General features: G+C 27.7%; 1 protein-coding gene across 1 annotated transcript in view; it reads right to left on the bottom strand.

The window, feature by feature from the left end:
• LOC111619949 (protein Jade-3-like) overlaps nucleotides 1–20,748 on the bottom strand; it is a 56,606-nt gene that overhangs the window by 6,865 nt on the left and 28,993 nt on the right. Inside the window, exons 6-8 of the mRNA XM_023361780.1 lie at nucleotides 20,483–20,518; nucleotides 9,535–9,692; nucleotides 6,265–6,323 (exon numbers count right to left, since the gene is read on the bottom strand). Coding sequence (XP_023217548.1) covers nucleotides 6,265–6,323; nucleotides 9,535–9,692; nucleotides 20,483–20,518 — 253 coding nt within the window. The remainder of the gene's footprint in view (nucleotides 1–6,264; nucleotides 6,324–9,534; nucleotides 9,693–20,482; nucleotides 20,519–20,748) is intronic.

Genomic DNA, 20,748 nt, shown 5'->3' with positions numbered 1-20,748 from the left:
AGGAGAATGAGGCCTGTGTTATTATATCATCAAATATACTATATTACTTGAAAGAGAATACAGTAGCCTTTCATTGTATCACTCATTCAGATAGATATATTGTGCTTTCTTTTGTCTTCCACATATAAGTGCTTAGCCAATTTTTTAAAAATTGGTTGCCATCGAATTTCTACTGGCAAAGAAATATTACCTTATTCCAATCACTGACCTTGAAACTACAATTGTATAAAATACAATCCACAAAAAATAAAGTCAGCAAGGAGATTCAAAGCTGACAAAACAGAAAGATAGATAAATTAGTTATATAATTCATTTGGTTTGACATGCACAATATAACAAGGGGCTATTGTATTCCTATCATATTTATATTTTTGTAAATTGATTTTATATCACTCAAATGCATTATAATTGCTTTCTGTGTCCATCCTGCAGGTACCTATAGCATCCATGTCATGCATGGATGCTATAGGTGCCTGCAGAGTGTCCTAACATTATCACCATTCTCTTCAATTTTCCACATACAGTGATACCTTGGTTTTTGTCGATAATCCGTCTGAAAACAATCAGCGAAATCCGAAACCGACAAAAACCATGGCAATCATTTCCATACGAATCAATGTAAATCCAATTACAGTAGAGCATCGATTATCCGACTGAATTGGGGACTCAGGTTGGTCGGATAACTGAAAAAACTGGATAACCGAAAAGAATGAAAAAAAAATACATTATTAGTATAGTATATTAGTATATCGCTATTATTAATTAACTTTGCGTTGAATTTTCATCGATGTTTAGCCTAACAAATTCTTTTAAAAATAATAATCGTCGCTATTGTATCGTTAAAAATTATTTTTAAGTTATTTTACTGCTCACAAAACAAACAACCACTCATAATTAGAAAATTAAGTCTCGTTTAAATACTGGGCTCCCTTCAATGGTCGAGCCATGTTGCCAGCTAAAACACGCAAAAATTTAACAAAAATAATATTAAAGTAACCAAGACATAGTCAAATATTGTAGTGCCACATCACTAGTGGACATTTAAATTTTGCTGACTAGAACGGTCGGTTAACCGATGTGACGGTTAATTGGGGTTCGGATAATCGATGCTCTACTGTAATTCATTCTAGACACTCCAAAATACATACCAAAATGTATTTCATAGAGAATAAATTTAGTGTTTAATACTAAAAACAATAAGAAATTAAAATAAATATAAAGGACTGATGTAAATAATAAATGAACATTCAACATGGCATTTCCCATGATGGAGCTAAAAAAAAAAGAAAGCAATGGAATTGGGCATATTTAAAATCTCAGCATCAATCCAGTGAGATACTGGCGTTTTCTAGAGAATACAAACTGCCAGAAATTTCGGGAGAGAAAAACAATAAAATGTCGAATGATATGGACTTCCATGTTATGTTAAATTTATTTTTGAACTTATTTAATGAGAACAACTTAATTAAAAATGACTATTTCGAAAACAGAAATAGAGATAAAGATTTTTTTCAATTTTAATAGGAGTTTTAAATAATTAAATAAATCATAAGATTACACTTTAACAGCTAGAAAGATTGTGATGTACGTAAATATAATAGTATATTAAATTTATTTTTGAACTTATTTAATGAGAACAGCTTAATGAAAAATGAATATTTCAAAAAGAGAAATAGAGATAAAGATTTTTTAAATTTCCATGGAATTTTAAATAATTAAATCAATCCTAAGATTACACTTTAACAACTAGAAAGATTGTGATGTACGTAAATATAATAGTATATTAAAATATTCTATTAATGTACTAACCAAATATTAATTTATTCAGGGTTTAATCATCAACAAATAAATTAAATTCAAAATTGTCAATACAAAATAGAGCTCTTATGAGCCTCGTGGTGGCTGCCATCTTGTTTATTGCTTGTATCGAGCACCAAAATAGTTGCTGGCAGCAACCAGAAGTTATCTTAATTTTGAACAGAGGTACTGAGAGATCTGGCTATACACTGATATTTTGAATACGCCCATCATTTGGCTAGATGCGTGGGACAAGAAACAACACCTCACTGAGCAGGAAAATGCATGGTTTCTCAAAATTAACAGCAAGCCAACAAGCAATATCCGAGGCAACTGGAAAAAAATGAGACAAATTTTTTGCAAAAAAAATTGACAAAAACTGAAACCAACAATAACCAAAGTCAACAAAAACTGAGGTATTACTGTATTTATTAGATATGGCATTCATTCTATAGCTAGATGTCCTTCCTGATGCTAACCCTCCTCTTATCCAGTAAGAGGCCATTCCTACAAATGTATATCAAGGTTTCATTTTAAATCCACTGTTTTTCTTCAATTTAATAAATGTCTTAAGCAAGCTAAAAAGGAGAACCACCATGCTCAATGACATATATACAACATTACAGTAGAGCATCGATTATCTGACTCAATTGGGGACTGGGGTTGATCAGAAACTGAAAAAACAGATAACCAAAAAGTATGAAAAAATACATTATTAACATAGTATATTAGTATATCCCATGTAATTAGTATATTAGTATATCGCTGTTAACCTACTTTGCATTGAATTTTCATCAATGTTAAGCCTAACAAAATTTTTTTAATAATAATCATCGATACTATATCGTTAAAAATTAGAAAATTAAGCCTCGTTTAAATACTGGTCTCCCTTTCATGGTCGAGACAGTGTTGCCACCTAAAACATGCAAAGTTTAACAAAAATAATATTAAAGTAGCCAAGACATAGCCAAATATTGTAGCGCCACATCACTAGCGGACATTTGAATTTGCTGACTAGAACGCGGTTGGTTAACCGATGTGATGATTGATCGGGGGTCAGATAATTGATGCTGTACTGTATTTTCTAAAACAGGTTTGGCCCACTTTTAGTGGGGTGTGATTAACTTTTTCACGAGTCAAAAGAACTAATGATCTAACCCACATTTTTATTCTTCCATAAAAGCTTAATAGCTACAAAATTATATTTCAGACATAAAAAATGAGAATTGTGTGTAAACTTTTTAGTTATTTATTTATTTAGAATCTTCCAAAAACCTTCTCTTTAATTGAACCATTATCATAATCATACTTTAATAGTAAATTATAGGCACTAAAATGTATAAAATCTAAGGTTATATCTAAATTAATAGTTCTGGAAGTAAAGGCTGGGTAATTATAACTAGTAATGAATCATGCTCCAGGCCAATTTTTTTCTTCGAGAACCTTCTAAATTAAGTAAATAAATANCGTATTTGCTTATTGTGTACTGGCACAATGAAGTGACGTTTTTCTCAACACTGGGCTAGTTGAATCTTTTATTTAGTTAGTTTTTTTTATGGACACTGCATATACAGTAGAAATCAGACTACACTTAGGTTTTTTAACATTTTCAATATCAATTTTTTATCACAATTTTTACTTTACAGGTTAAAAACAAAACCTTTTCTACATTTTATTACATAAACAAGATAAACTCTGCAGATTTTAAAAAACTAAAACTTACACATTTCAAAAGTCTTTTTTTGCCACCTTGTCGACTGATCCGACTGTATGTGCAGTGTCCATAAAAAAAAACTAACTAAATAAAAGATTCAACTAGCCCAGTGTTGAGAAAAACGTCACTTCATTGTGCCAGTACACAATAAGAAAATACAACACGGTTTCGACAACATCAATAATTATTAAATTTAATAAGAGATAGCACCTAGCACTTACTTATTGTACCAAATTATTTAATAGTTAATTGTTAATATAAAACTTAATTAGCCACATTAATTACGGTGCTAGTTTGGTTTAATATATTTAAAATTATATTCCTAACTGGCTTTATATATTGTCTTGTTTACACACACATTAGCATTACTTTCTTCTATTTTTCTAACAAAATTGAAGCCAAAAATGATGTCATTATCATTTTGCTTCTTTTCTAAAACTCCATAGCATAGAAAGTTGTTTTATATTAATTATAATAATATTCATAAACAATTTAATTCATTATTAAATAACTTTCAAGTTAAAAGACAATAGTTTAATTTTCACACATTTTCTAAAAAGTAATTGGATAAACAGAACAGAATTTCAGCATCCCATTGGATGGTTTGAGATTACAATCCATCATATCTTTACCATACAAGAAATCTCATCTTTGATTTAACAGGCATAATTAGCATTATTATTATTTTTAACAATACTTAATACAATAAATAAATAAAACCTACTTACTGGAGCCTCTAATCGATGTGAAGAAATACAAAAATAAACAACTTTGTAAAAACAAACGTTTTCCGAATACCTTCCGTGTCCTTCCTCAGGTAAAACGGCTGGATTCCTTACTTTAAAACACCGTTATGCAATTTTAAAAAGAACAAAATTTGAATGATGATTCGATTGTACGATGTCCACCGCGCATGCATTGTATCTGTCGTGTCCATTCATTCAGAATTGCATCATTCAGAATTGCATTTACTCTTCTCATACGTATATGATGCACTATTTTTACTATAACCGTTACATGTCCTCATGCATCCTTCTACACCCACTAAATCCTTAGTAATCATTATGTAATAAGGCTTGCCAAGCTATCGAAAGAGCCATTTCTTCTTGGGAGTTAATGCACATAGATGTAGTGTGCGCCTTATATATTTCTATCGCTTCTATCCATTTGAGGTGTTCCATGCGTTTTATTTTGACTATGGCTAGAAACGATAGAAATATATAAGGCGCACACTACATCTATGTGCATTAACTCCCAAGAAGAAATGGCTCTTTCGATAGCTTGGCAAGCCTTATTACATAATGATTACTAAGGATTCAGTGGGTGTAGAAGGATGCATGAGGACATGTAACGGTTATAGTAAAAATAGTGCATCATATACGTATGAGAAGAGTAAATGCGATTCTGAATGATGGGGACACGACAGATACAATGCATGCGCGGTGGACATCGTACAATCAAATCATCATTCAAATTTTGTTCTTTTTAAAATTGCATAACGGTGTTTTAAAGTAAGGAATCCAGCCGTTTTACCTGAGGAAGGACACGGAAGGTGTTCGGAAAACGTTTGTTTTTTCAAAGTTGTTTATTTTTGTATTTCTTCACATCGATTAGAGGCTCCAGTAAGTAGGTTTCATTTATTTATTATACACACCCCAATGTGCATGAAGAAGTTATAACACTTAACACAGTTTAAGAGGTTCAGTTTCAAATATTGTTTTTTCCCCCATTTCATTTATTTTATAATTACATTTTTTTACAATAAATTGCCAACAAAGATAAAATGAAAGAAAGAAAAAAAAAAAATGGAATGTTTGAGACAATATCTTATAAACTGTACATGGATTAAGTTACATCAGCTTTGGTGTGGAATATATGACAATGTAGATTATGTGACATTTTTTATTTTAATTTTAGCAATTTTCTATAGATTATATGCCAATGCACGATACACAGAAAATTACAGTAGCTGAAAACGTTTGTTTAATTTTAAATTATTTTCTGGACATTAAAGGTTTGATATTATTTGGATTTTCTGTCAGTTGTATATACATTTAAAACTAAGTATTCATGAATATTCAATAATATTAGTATTCAAATTCTTAAGTTTATTTCACTTTCAAACTGACATACTCTTTACAGAATCTTTATAATTCTTAAACAAAGAATGTCTACAAATGATGTGAGATTACAAAAATCTATTCATTAAAAGTAATACTACATAAAAAACCAAGTCTACAATGAACAATTTATATTTTTTTCACACATAAAAGTTCATTATATGCAAGCAAAAAAAATTTATTAATTTTACACCAAACATTCTACAAACATTATTTGATAATTACTATCCATAGACAATTCTTCAAATCATTAAGTGTTATGAACTTGGAAGAGAAAATCTGATTTTATGAAATCACACTGGTACTAATTAGCACTTTAGTCCTATCAATTTCCTCTATCTCTTTATCATTAATATAATAGCTTCATTATCATTGCAAACATATAGTGATACTACTGGTTACTTAAAACAAAGTAGATTTGCTTCTAGCAATGATGTAATAATTACAACTCCAACATGTCACAATAGATGTTATTTAGTCAGATTTTGCAAAGCAATCAATTATGTTAGAGCTTTGAATTATTCTTTAAAATGATTTAATTTGCTTTTTTTCTCTATTACTTTTTAGGAAATAAATTTTTATAATTTCTCACAGACATTCTGCATTATTATAAAAGAACAAAATAACACTTACATCAATTTCTAATTTTTCTATAATTAACTCTATTGTTGCTTCATCTACTGGATAAAGACCTAAAAAACAAACAAAAAAACAAATAACAGAGAATCTATACAAAAGTTATAAGTGTTTAATTATTTATACATAATTACAAACTTTCATATTGTTTATAAAATATATATTTGATATCACCAGTATTCATTAAATCATAAAAGCTGCAAAACTTTGCATGATCTTTACAATAAATAAATTGTTTTATGCACAGATTTATTGCAAATGATTGAAATATAACGTGTTTCATATCTAGCAGATTTTATATCAAAATTCTAAATCAAATGATCAAAATTGAATTTCTAATTTATATGTTAGTTATGTTAAGTAATATTTAATGATACTGCCAAATGTTAGTTATAATTACTAATATTTAATAATTATATTTAATGCTCATAAATTCTTGTATCTACATAAGAAATGGAAATTATTTTTTTCTTGATAATTTTTGCAAACCCAGAAAAAAAACACTAATTTAATATTAAAATAACTTTTAATTCTAATTAATTTTTATTAACCAATTTTTCAGTTAATGTTGAAATGTAAATTTAGCTTAAATAGGAATTTATATTTCATTTGTACACAGGAGTGTTTCTCAGCCTTTTTGTTTTATGGCATGCATGTAAATTTTATGATAGATTGCATGTCATAAAAGCTTCTATTTCTTTAGTATACAAATAAGTTTATTTTTCATTTAAAAAGTTTTAATACATTTCTATTAGTCGTAAATTCAAATCACAACATAATAAATTTTACAAAAATAAATAAAATAAAATCATAATGAATTCTTTTTATCAATCAGATGGTTGGGACTGAGGAATAAAAACTACTTTTTATTTTTATTTTAAAATTCAATGTAGAAAGACTTAGTCTCATTTCCTTTTTTATTAATTAAGCATTTTTCTCCTTTTTTTTAGTTTAATTTCATTTCATGCTAAGAAGTATGTTTCAAATAGGATGTAAAAAATTGTATAACATTATTACTGCTTATGAAATTTGTGAAAATTGTTTTAGTATTTTAATCCAGAAACTGCAGTATTACTCCTGTCAAAATTCATTTCCAGGAACTGATATTTGTAATTGTAAATTCTTCCTCTTTCAAAATGAGAACTAATACTGTAAGATTCTTCTTCAAATGGATCTCTCATCCACAAATAATTTTTCTACAAAAAACTGAACATAATTTTCAAATCTAGTTTTTAGTAGTTTCAATGTTTCACCAACCACATCAATTTCATCATTATGATTAACTTTAGTTTCTTAATTTTGTTATTAATATATTCTTAAAAATATTTTAACTGTTTTTTTAAATGTAAATAATTTATCATTAGAAATGAGTATCATCTTCTGGCCTTTAATACTGATGTTTAGGAATATTAACTTGTACTGGAACTAAAAAGAATTAATCAAAATTATCACCTTTTTAAATATTCCAGCAAATAATTTAATATCGTAAATTTTACGATATTAAATTATTTGCTGGAATATTTAAAAAGGTGATAATTTTGATTAATTCTTTTTAGTTCCAGTACAAGTTAATATTCCTAAACATCAGTATTAAAGGCCAGAAGATGATACTCATTTCTAATGATAAATTATTTACATTTAAAAAAACAGTTAAAATATTTTTAAGAATATATTAATAACAAAATTAAGAAACTAAAGTTAATCATAATGATGAAATTGATGTGGTTGGTGAAACATTGAAACTACTAAAAACTAGATTTGAAAATTATGTTCAGTTTTTTGTAGAAAAATTATTTGTGGATGAGAGATCCATTTGAAGAAGAATCTTACAGTATTAGTTCTCATTTTGAAAGAGGAAGAATTTACAATTACAAATATCAGTTCCTGGAAATGAATTTTGACAGGAGTAATACTGCAGTTTTTGGATTAAAATACTAAAACAATTTTCACAAATTTCATAAGCAGTAATAATGTTATACAATTTTTTACATCCTATTTGAAACATACTTCTTAGCATGAAATGAAATTAAACTAAAAAAAAGGAGAAAAATGCTTAATTAATAAAAAAGGAAATGAGACTAAGTCTTTCTACATTGAATTTTAAAATAAAAATAAAAAGTAGTTTTTATTCCTCAGTCCCAACCATCTGATTGATAAAAAGAATTCATTATGATTTTATTTTATTTATTTTTGTAAAATTTATTATGTTGTGATTTGAATTTACGACTAATAGAAATGTATTGAAACTTTTTAAATGAAAAATAAACTTATTTGTATACTAAAGAAATAGAAGCTTTTATGACATGCAATCTATCATAAAATTTACATGCATGCCATAAAACAAAAAGGCTGAGAAACACTCCTGTGTACAAATGAAATATAAATTCCTATTTAAGCTAAATTTACATTTCAACATTAACTGAAAAATTGGTTAATAAAAATTAATTAGAATTAAAAGTTATTTTAATATTAAATTAGTGTTTTTTTTCTGGGTTTGCAAAAATTATCAAGAAAAAAATAATTTCCATTTCTTATGTAGATACAAGAATTTATGAGCATTAAATATAATTATTAAATATTAGTAATTATAACTAACATTTGGCAGTATCATTAAATATTACTTAACATAACTAACATATAAATTAGAAATTCAATTTTGATCATTTGATTTAGAATTTTGATATAAAATCTGCTAGATATGAAACACGTTATATTTCAATCATTTGCAATAAATCTGTGCATAAAACAATTTATTTATTGTAAAGATCATGCAAAGTTTTGCAGCTTTTATGATTTAATGAATACTGGTGATATCAAATATATATTTTATAAACAATATGAAAGTTTGTAATTATGTATAAATAATTAAACACTTATAACTTTTGTATAGATTCTCTGTTATTTGTTTTTTTGTTTGTTTTTTAGGTCTTTATCCAGTAGATGAAGCAACAATAGAGTTANGTTGGTTTTGTCAGTAAACTGGCAGGCACTGATTGGCGCTAACCTTTAAGTGTTAAACTTTGCTTGCCATCTGAATGCACATCCGCTTTCAATCCCCATTGTATTCCAAAAGCTTTAACATTCCATCAGACATTCATTTACACCTGAAGAACTCGGAGGAGTTTGAAAATGTTAGTTGTGAATTTTTCTTTTATTTGTTTTTTGGTCGATCATCGGTTCATAGAGTACATTATCAACCTACATTAAATGATTAAATGAAAATGTACAAGATCTTTTTGAAATTATGATTATGTACTAATTACTTACCACAGTTTTCTCTTTCTTCATTTAATATTTTGAGCCACTGTACATCTAAATCATCTAAGTCATAGCGACAAACACCTTCAGCATCAGTTACTGCAACACTCATTGTATGCCATTCATTTGAGAATTTATCAGGAGTACATTTTATATATTTCTTGGGACTGAAAAATTAATTTTAACAAATGGTTGTTATAAGATTTTTAAAAATAATATCTCTAAAAATAATGTTGTTAGAATTTCATATTATAGGTAAAAATAATTATATCATAATGATATTTAGACTTGAATATAGAATAATGTTGAAATCAAAAAGTTTTTATAAATTCATAAACTAAAAAATTTATAAATCATTAAATTACTAAACATTTATTATATCATCAAATATACTATATTACTTGAAAGAGAATACAGTAGCCTTTCATTGTATCACTCATTCAGATAGATATATTGTGCTTTCTTTTGTCTTCCACATATAAGTGCTTAGCCAATTTTTTAAAAATTGGTTGCCATCGAATTTCTACTGGCAAAGAAATATTACCTTATTCCAATCACTGACCTTGAAACTACAATTGTATAAAATACAATCCACAAAAAATAAAGTCAGCAAGGAGATTCAAAGCTGACAAAACAGAAAGATAGATAAATTAGTTATATAATTCATTTGGTTTGACATGCACAATATAACAAGGGGCTATTGTATTCCTATCATATTTATATTTTTGTAAATTGATTTTATATCACTCAAATGCATTATAATTGCTTTCTGTGTCCATCCTGCAGGTACCTATAGCATCCATGTCATGCATGGATGCTATAGGTGCCTGCAGAGTGTCCTAACATTATCACCATTCTCTTCAATTTTCCACATACAGTGATACCTTGGTTTTTGTCGATAATCCGTCTGAAAACAATCAGCGAAATCCGAAACCGACAAAAACCATGGCAATCATTTCCATACGAATCAATGTAAATCCAATTACAGTAGAGCATCGATTATCCGACTGAATTGGGGACTCAGGTTGGTCGGATAACTGAAAAAACTGGATAACCGAAAAGAATGAAAAAAAAATACATTATTAGTATAGTATATTAGTATATCGCTATTATTAATTAACTTTGCATTGAATTTTCATTGATGTTAAGCCTAACAATTTTTTTTTTTTAAATAATAAACGTCGCTATTGTATCGTTAAAAATTATTTTTAAGTTATTTTACTGCTCACAAAACAAACAACCACTCATAATTAGAAAATTAAGTCTTGTTTAAATACTGGGCTCCCTTCAATGATTGAGCTGGTGTTGCCAGCTAAAACACGCAAAAATTTAACAAAAATAATATTAAAGTAACCAAGACATAGTCAAATATTGTAGTGCCACATCACTAGTGGACATTTAAATTTTGCTGACTAGAACGGTCGGTTAACCGATGTGACGGTTAATTGGGGTTCGGATAATCGATGCTCTACTGTAATTCATTCTAGACACTCCAAAATACATACCAAAATGTATTTCATAGAGAATAAATTTAGTGTTTAATACTAAAAACAATAAGAAATTAAAATAAATATAAAGGACTGATGTAAATAATAAATGAACATTCAACATGGCATTTCCCATGATGGAGCTAAAAAAAAAAGAAAGCAATGGAATTGGGCATATTTAAAATCTCAGCATCAATCCAGTGAGATACTGGCGTTTTCTAGAGAATACAAACTGCCAGAAATTTCGGGAGAGAAAAACAATAAAATGTCGAATGATGTGGACTTCCATGTTACGTTAAATTTATTTTTGAACTTATTTAATGAGAACAACTTAATTAAAAATGACTATTTCGAAAACAGAAATAGAGATAAAGATTTTTTTCAATTTTAATAGGAGTTTTAAATAATTAAATAAATCATAAGATTACACTTTAACAGCTAGAAAGATTGTGATGTACGTAAATATAATAGTATATTAAAATATTCTATTAATGTACTAACCAAATATTAATTTATTCAGGGTTTAATCATCAACAAATAAATTAAATTCAAAATTGTCAATACAAAATAGAGCTCTTATGAGCCTCGTGGTGGCTGCCATCTTGTTTATTGCTTGTATCGAGCACCAAAATAGTTGCTGGCAGCAACCAGAAGTTATCTTAATTTTGAACAGAGGTACTGAGAGATCTGGCTATACACTGATATTTTGAATACGCCCATCATTTGGCTAGATGCGTGGGACAAGAAACAACACCTCACTGAGCAGGAAAATGCATGGTTTCTCAAAATTAACAGCAAGCCAACAAGCAATATCCGAGGCAACTGGAAAAAAATGAGACAAATTTTTTGCAAAAAAAATTGACAAAAACTGAAACCAACAATAACCAAAGTCAACAAAAACTGAGGTATTACTGTATTTATTAGATATGGCATTCATTCTATAGCTAGATGTCCTTCCTGATGCTAACCCTCCTCTTATCCAGTAAGAGGCCATTCCTACAAATGTATATCAAGGTTTCATTTTAAATCCACTGTTTTTCTTCAATTTAATAAATGTCTTAAGCAAGCTAAAAAGGAGAACCACCATGCTCAATGACATATATACAACATTACAGTAGAGCATCAATTATCTGACTCAATTGGGGACTGGGGTTGATCAGAAACTGAAAAAACAGATAACCAAAAAGTATGAAAAAATACATTATTAACATAGTATATTAGTATATCCCATGTAATTAGTATATTAGTATATCGCTGTTAACCTACTTTGCATTGAATTTTCATCAATGTTAAGCCTAACAAAATTTTTTTAATAATAACCATCGATACTATATCGTTAAAAATTAGAAAATTAAGCCTCGTTTAAATACTGGTCTCCCTTTCATGGTCGAGACAGTGTTGCCACCTAAAACATGCAAAGTTTAACAAAAATAATATTAAAGTAGCCAAGACATAGCCAAATATTGTAGCGCCACATCACTAACGGACATTTGAATTTGCTGACTAGAACGCGGTTGGTTAACCGATGTGATGATTGATCGGGGGTCAGATAATTGATGCTGTACTGTATTTTCTAAAACAGGTTTGGCCCACTTTTAGTTGGGGTGTGATTAACTTTTTCACGAGTCAAAAGAACTAATGATCTAACCCACATTTTTATTCTTCCATAAAAGCTTAATAGCTACAAAATTATATTTCAGACATAAAAAATGAGAATTGTGTGTAAACTTTTTAGTTATTTATTTATTTAGAATCTTCCAAAAACCTTCTCTTTAATTGAACCATTATCATAATCATACTTTAATAGTAAATTATAGGCACTAAAATGTATAAAATCTAAGGTTATATCTAAATTAATAGTTCTGGAAGTAAAGGCTGGGTAATTATAACTAGTAATGAATCATGCTCCAGGCCAATTTTTTTCTTCGAGAACCTTCTAAATTAAGTAAATAAATATTAATTTAATTTTAATTATTAAATTTAATAACAAATGGCACCTTACACCTACCTCTAAGCCAAATTACTTTAATTAATAGAGTAATTTGGCTTAAAGGTTGGTATTATGTGTCATCTATTATTAATTTAATTAAGTGTTACAACTAAGTGCTACAAGTGCTCACAAAGTCTTACAACTAATATCTCCAAAATGAAATGTATTGGCCTTAATATACAGAGTCAATCCCAATTTTGGAATCCTTGATTTTTGAAAAAATTGGGACCTGGATATAAATTGACCTTTTATTATTAATTTTATTTGAATACAAAAAATTAGTAATTTGCATTAAAAAATTTGAAAAGCTATTTAAACAATACTTCTTCACTTTCATCTTTATCAGAACTTTCATTACCATCAGCATATGCTCTTCAGCCTTCTTGAACAATTCATCATCCTCTGTTCCATCCAACTTGTTGATAACAAAACTCCTTATAATTGTGTTGTCACTAACAATTGGTCATAAGTCTACTGTTGTTCTAACTTTTACAATATGTGGAATTTTTATTACTTTTTGTGTGATTGATTATGAAAATTAGTCACCTTCAATTCCATTTTTTTTTTCAAAATTTTTTAGTTAAAGAGAATATTTTTTTTGTGAATATTTACAAATACCTGGGAATCAATCAGAGTAAATTAATTTTTAATTGCTTTCTTAGTCATTGTTACAAACTTCATTTAAATCATATCTAGAAATCAAAAATTTTGCTAAAAGGGTTTGTTGTATAGAAAGAAATATAATATAGATTTCTAATTTATATAAGTGACAAAGTGTAACTTATTGCTTCTTTTTTTGTGTTGATATCAATAAAAATGAAATTAATAAAAGTTATAGAGCAAAATTAAGATAATGTCCTATGCACCATGATATGGAAAGTATGCTGAACAGCATATATATCACACCTACAGAAATAAGCTTTCTTGCATATTTCATGTGTATTCCAGAAAGTGTACTTGCAGTTTTACAACTATCAAACACAAAAATGAAATCAAAACTTTGTGTTTCATTTTTGTTTGTCTTTGAATTATTATTACTTTGTTTTTATAACTATTTAAAACATTTTTTTTTTATAAAATCAAAAACATAAATTTATGTATTTGACATGATTATAATTACAATAGGAATTTACACTTTACAACAGAATAAATTTTTCAGCAACCTTCTCTTGATTCGTAGAGACTCCTAAGAGTAAAATAAAGAAATTATCAAAATAAAGTTTCCATAGAAGTTACAAAAACTGACTGATTCTGTTGAATATGATAAAAAAACAATTGAAAAATTGATTATTCACAATCATGCTAGACATTTAATTCCTGTATATAATCTACAGCTGCAGCATGACAGGTCCTAACTTGGATGGTAATCAACACAACAAATTTTAGTGTCAGTTTAAATGCATACAATGTTATCGAAATCAATGAAAATTTTAATTGGATTCAAATATAAATTGAGAGCAATTTTTTGCTCTTCAAAACTGAAAAAAACATTGATTAATACTCAGGCCAATACAACAATTTAATTGAAAGTTTTTCTATATTATGTCTGAAGGAAGCCTCTTAAATTAAGCTTTCCTGTCCCTAGAGATGAGATGGAATACAAAGACAATAGCAATTCTTTTCTATGTATTGGTTTGAGTTCAATGGACCATATCTTATAAGAAATCAGCTTTCATAGATTGATTGTAAAGTTTTTAATTTATGCTTGAATTGACAGATGATAGAAAAAGAATTGACCACTGATATAAAAACTCGACAAAAAACTGATACAATATAATAAAGCACCCATAACTGCCATATGACATTGGACTATACGACTATAATAATAATAAATTACTAATAAATTTGGCCCAAGAGGGAGGCATCAGATGCCATCTCGTATTAAATTTAATAACTGTAATTTAATCTTCTGAAACCATGTTTTCTAATTTCTTTGATTCACTTAACACAAGATTAAGTGAATCAAAAACATCAACTAAATAAAGATGGAATATTGCCAAGTGTTGAAATTGTAACACATCTTGTGTTAAGTGAATAAAAAAAACTGTAATTTAATTAAATAATTTTAGATTAAACTGGAAGAAAAAAATTGACCCAGAGCGGGACTTTATTAGTAATTTATTATTATTATAGCTGTTATATAGCCCAATGTCATACAGCAGTTGTTGGTGCTTTATTGAATTGATCACTTTAACAAATAGAGATATGAAGAGAAAAAATGTTTAGAAAACTAATTAAAAACTTTTATGAATCATTTCTCTGAACCATCCAAATACCACAAATGAGACATATATTTCTGTCCATTTCTCCAAGATTCTTCTGGCTAATTAGTAAAGAAAATAAGAAGGAAGGTAAAGAAGTTGTCTACAATAGAAATCTCATCTATTCTAGATACTGAGAAATGAAAAAGAAATGAAGAGAGAGAATACAAAATGTAGTGTATATAATTCCAGGTATTGATGTAGGAAATGCAGAGTTAGCATATAGGTATGACTAGAAGATCTGTAAGGAAACAAAAGAACAATGAACAGATATCAATAGGAAAACAGCCATGGCTTTGGCCCAAGAAGCATTTTATGGAGATGATATATTCTGAAATTGTGGTCATGTTTTAGAATCTTTAATTCAAAGAAGAATTTAAGAATAGCAGAATCACTTTGGATATATATGAGAGGTACTTAATATCAATGATAGTAAGAACTTAGCAACACACTGGAAATACTTTAGCATACATGTTGAAAAATGTTATCCCTAAAAATAATTAAAAAAATTGAATTTTATACAAAAATTGGTTGAATTTAATCATATTCTGTTTGTATTTATATTATAGGGTTTAAAAGTTAATTTTATTTACATTATATTTGTATCTTACATGATTAAGATGTTTACAAATCTGAATTTCAAGATTGTATTTCTATGATAACATTTGGCAGTCATCTTATAAATAAAAGCCGAAGACAGGAGAAAGATTGCAAAATAGCCTGTAGTTTTAATTTTGTTAATTTTTCCAACTTAATTTTTGAAAAATTATGTTTCTGGTGATTATTTATTTAAAGTTTCAAATGTTTTCTCTCAAATCTAAAGTAAAAAATATTTAAGATTTTACGGTGAGTCCATACTGATTACTACACAAAAATAACTAAGGCATCTTTAGACAGAGCTGATTAAAACTGGTTTCCTTATATGTTCATCCCCACTACTAAAACAAGACAAAGACAAAAAAGAACTATTATGCAATAATGTTGTTTGAATCAGATGATGATATTACTCTTATTATCTGGAAATAGGCAAGTGAAAAAGAAATTTTGGGCTTTTCTGTTACTTAACAAATTGATGATAGATTACACAATTTTTTAGTTTATAAAAGAGCCTCAACAGAATAAAAAGTTTTTAATTTTACTAAAATGAATTTATCCAGAAAGATTAGTTGAGAATTCAATTCTAAAAAGATATAAACTTTTATAAAATTCCTACTATAAATTTTTATCTATTCATTTATTTCAATATTCTTTCATATTAAAATTATATAGAGACTTTCTAGCTTCAATTAGAAAAATGAGTTTTTCAGCATTACACCTTTTTATGTAGACTGATTTACTTAAACTGGATATAACATAGAAAAACTAGAGCATTAGTCATGTTTTTCATCATTTCAGACATGTTTAAGATGAATCTATTTAGTAGGTATTAACCATATAGATCCTGTGTTTTTAACAACCTTCAAATTGCCTTAAGCTGCCTTAAAGGTGCTTTAACCTATACTGTGTTATTCTCGAGATATCTGTTACAATCCTGACCGGTTGACCCAAGTTATCTTGTTACAGCATCGGAACATTTTTGAAACTAGATGTCGCTAGTCATTATAATTTTTATTAAAAATAACTTTCAAAATATAATTTTTTGGTTATTACATTTATTAATATATATCTATTTTGTTTGTGATAAATAAAAAAATAATTTTGGATGATATTATAGCCACAATTATACTTTTCAAAAACATATAATTTTCATTAGGCTTAACATTGACGAAAATTCAACATGACATCACAGGCAATGAAAAAGGTTTCAAACATCTGATAAGTTAAACAATTTTGTAAACCAGTGTGGCTTCACCCTAAGTCAATGTTTGTCAACTTGTGGTCTATAGGCAGATTTAAATTAATAAAGATTAAAACTTGTTCAATGATGATTCACTTTCAATAGTTTACTTCCTATTTAATTAATTATGTTTCCATATGTATTCAAAACATGCTTTTAGATTTATTTTGTTATAAATGGCATGGCATGTCCGAAATGTTGGTAATACCCACATAGGTTTAAAAAAAATTAGGTCTACATAACTTAGTGATCTAAAATTTTTAGACATTTTACTAGTCCTTGAATTTAAAAAGTTTGAGAAACACAGCTGTGTTTTTCATGAGACACACCAAGACATGCCTCAACAAGTCATGAGCAACTTATGCATTTTCAATCTTCTCACAAGTTCCTTTTTTCATTTAATTGTCCAATATATACAGTACCTTGCCAAATTATTAGATTAGTCTCATATAAAAAAATTGGTAATTTGTTAGTTTTTATGTAATAATTCAATAAAAAAAGCAATTGATATGATTATTTAAAATATTAATGTTTATCATGTCTTATGAAATAAAAAGTAAGATTTTATATATATAAATTTGAAAATAACAAAACTTAAAAAAATTAAAAAGGAAAATTAGTATTTTGAATGACTACCTTTAATGACCAGTAGTGCTTCTATGTCACATGGAATACTCTTTATACATTTTTTAAAATTTTTGTTAGCATAAATGGGCTACACTGCCATACCTTACTAAGAACATTTATCACTTCCCTTTTTGTAGTAGAAAGTTAATTTTTTAAACAGTAGATCCCCCTATAAGACGGTAGATACGTTCCGTTCTTTATGAATCAATTTTGTAGGAATCATAGTTTACGGACTACGGCTGTTTGAAAGGTTTTCTTTCATAAAATTAATCGATTCTAGACTAATTCGACTCAACATTTCCAAAATACGTATATTTTTTTGAAAATAATCCGTATAAACTACGTTATAAACAAAAAATTGTAGGATTGCTTACCGAGTGTGTACCGTTCGACTACGCCCGTTGCTAAAGCTTGGTTTCGTCGCGGAACAGCGCATCAAACCGCGGCCGCGATTTCTGATATTATTTTTCTGCGAAAACTTCGTTGACCTTTGGAGACATCCTTAATATAAATAATTTTTATGGCCGTTAAATAAGAAATGTTTCTTTCACAAGAAATGTATAAAATTACAGTACTGGACAGACGATAGGTCGCCTAACTCGCCGTAGCGTGACGCTAGACGGCGAAAAATATATATTTAATTATAATAAAGTTACAATAAATTAAGTTAATATATAATTATATATACAGTACCTAATTTATATATAATTAATATATAATTATATGTACAGTACCTAATTTATATATAATTATATGAACAGACGATACTAAACTCAATTTATCCGCCTAAACGTCCGTAGCGTGGCGCTACGGACGGCGGGAAAGTAGTTCGGCTGCCCGATGACGTTTTACGTATTATAGGAGTTATTTTTACCGTTGTTTACGGATACTGCCACAATTTTTATAGGAATCATAACTATAGGAAACGGTTTTATATGGGGATCTACTGTATTTACAGTGTTGCCATATAAAAAAGTTAAGAGTTTCAAATATAATACAAAATAAGAATAACATGAAAAATACACATTCCCTAAACAATATTATGAAAAAAAGAAGAAAATAGTGCAAAAAATATAATTTTAGTCAACGGGTCTAATAATTTGGCAAGGTATTTTGTACAGGTTGTATCAGACTCTCTGCATCATGTTTTTCTTGAAAAATGTTCATCATAGAAGGTTTGAAAAATATTTTTATAGTTAAAGGCAGTATGAAAAATCAATTGGTGACATTATCAACAACAAGGCAAAGCAGAAATAGCAGCCGACTGTGTCTGAACTGTTAAGAAACAAATGTCAAGTTGGGTATTGTTGAATAGAGCTTTCATAATAAACAACTTTTGTTAGAAAAATTTATCATTGTTTGCTAAACATTTACAAAATAAATCAAACATTATTTTTATTTTTTCATAAGTAACAATGTTCCTTTTTCTCAAATAACTGTTTCTAATGATGAGTGTTTAGTATTTGAAAGTGTTTGAACCTCTCTGTAATAAACTATTTTTCTAATTAAAGCATTTTTGTTTTAATTTTTTACCTATTACTACAGGCTGTTGATCTTACTAGGTTAAAAAAACACAATTACCTAAGAATATTGACACTATAAATCTTCAAGCACTGATTTTTATCTTGCTATGTAATTGAAAAAAATCATGTTTAAGTCCTTATTTCTGATGAGTAAATAAATACTTTACAAAATGAAGATATCTCATCATCAGATTGGTTCAATTTGAATATTGCAACAGATTTAAATGTAGAATGTTTTTTTAACTTGTGAAACATATGCTAAGATTGAATGTAGATGATATATAATATTAATTTAATAAGCTGTATAGCAATAATGTGTTCAGTCATTTCCAAAGACAAAATGATCACATGATCTGATTTCTAAGTTGATTTAATCTTTCCTGCATTGTCTCCATTACATAATCAGTGAAAAGTGGGTTTGAATTCTAAGGATCACAATGTTTAAGAGAAAAACCCAACAGTCTAGCTGATTTTGCTTCTGTTTTCTTGATTAAAATTGGTGATGTTCTGTGTTGTTATGCATCCTTGGTTACATACAGTGTTGACTGGGACGAGGGTGGTGAAGGCATAACCAGTTGGCACTGCATGTAACTGAGGATGGTTATATCATATTTAAATATGTCTGGAAGGGAAGATCAGACCAGAGACTTGGGTAGCGTAACCGACAACACATTGCACAGTAAGCAAAATATGCAGGTTAGAGTCTGCTCCAGACTAATTCTTTTCTTTTAGAATATTCTAAATATTTAATAAATATTAATTTAATTATAATTATTAAATATAATAAGAGATGGTACCTAACACCTCCCTCTAGTGACAAATTATTTAGTAATTAATTAAATATAATCACGGAAAAGTAGCCCAATGTAATCCTGTGGTTGTTTGGCTTTACAACTTAATCGGGTTTTGTGGTGTTTGTTTATGCATCTATATTTCATCCACTAAGTTATAATATCCTTCATTTATAATTGTTTTTACTTTAAATCCTAATATAAAAAATAAATAAATAATGAATTTCTATGTTTAATGTTATACAATTTGATTACAGGAATTGATACAATTATAAAACAAATAAAATTAGTTATATCAGTCAACTTAAAAATTTCTAAATTTAAATAGCAAGATTCCACATACTTATTTTAAATAGATATTCACACACTTATAAAATATATTTATATTCATGCAAGCAAAACTGCATAGGACAATAAATAGTCAAATTCATTACTACTTACATTTTAAAATCTCCTTTTTCTTTTTTTCTAGTGTACCTATAATAATTTTTGTTTAATTACTAGAAATAAATATTCTAATAGAAACATTACTGTAATTTTTAAAATTATACTAAAACATCTAAAATTATTTAATTTTCTTTTATTTCAGATTTTATTTTAAAAATAATAATAAAATCAAACTATAATTAATAAATAATAGTATTTTGTAAATGTTCAATATTTGATTATGATTTTAATCTAATAAGGACAACGTTGAATTTCCACTT

This window comes from Centruroides sculpturatus, unplaced genomic scaffold (genome assembly GCF_000671375.1).
Source record: "Centruroides sculpturatus isolate CEXI.00-Female unplaced genomic scaffold, Cexi_2.0 scaffold235, whole genome shotgun sequence".
Classification (NCBI taxonomy): Eukaryota; Metazoa; Arthropoda; class Arachnida; order Scorpiones; family Buthidae; genus Centruroides; species Centruroides sculpturatus.
This window is presented reverse-complemented; position numbering and strand designations above follow the sequence as displayed.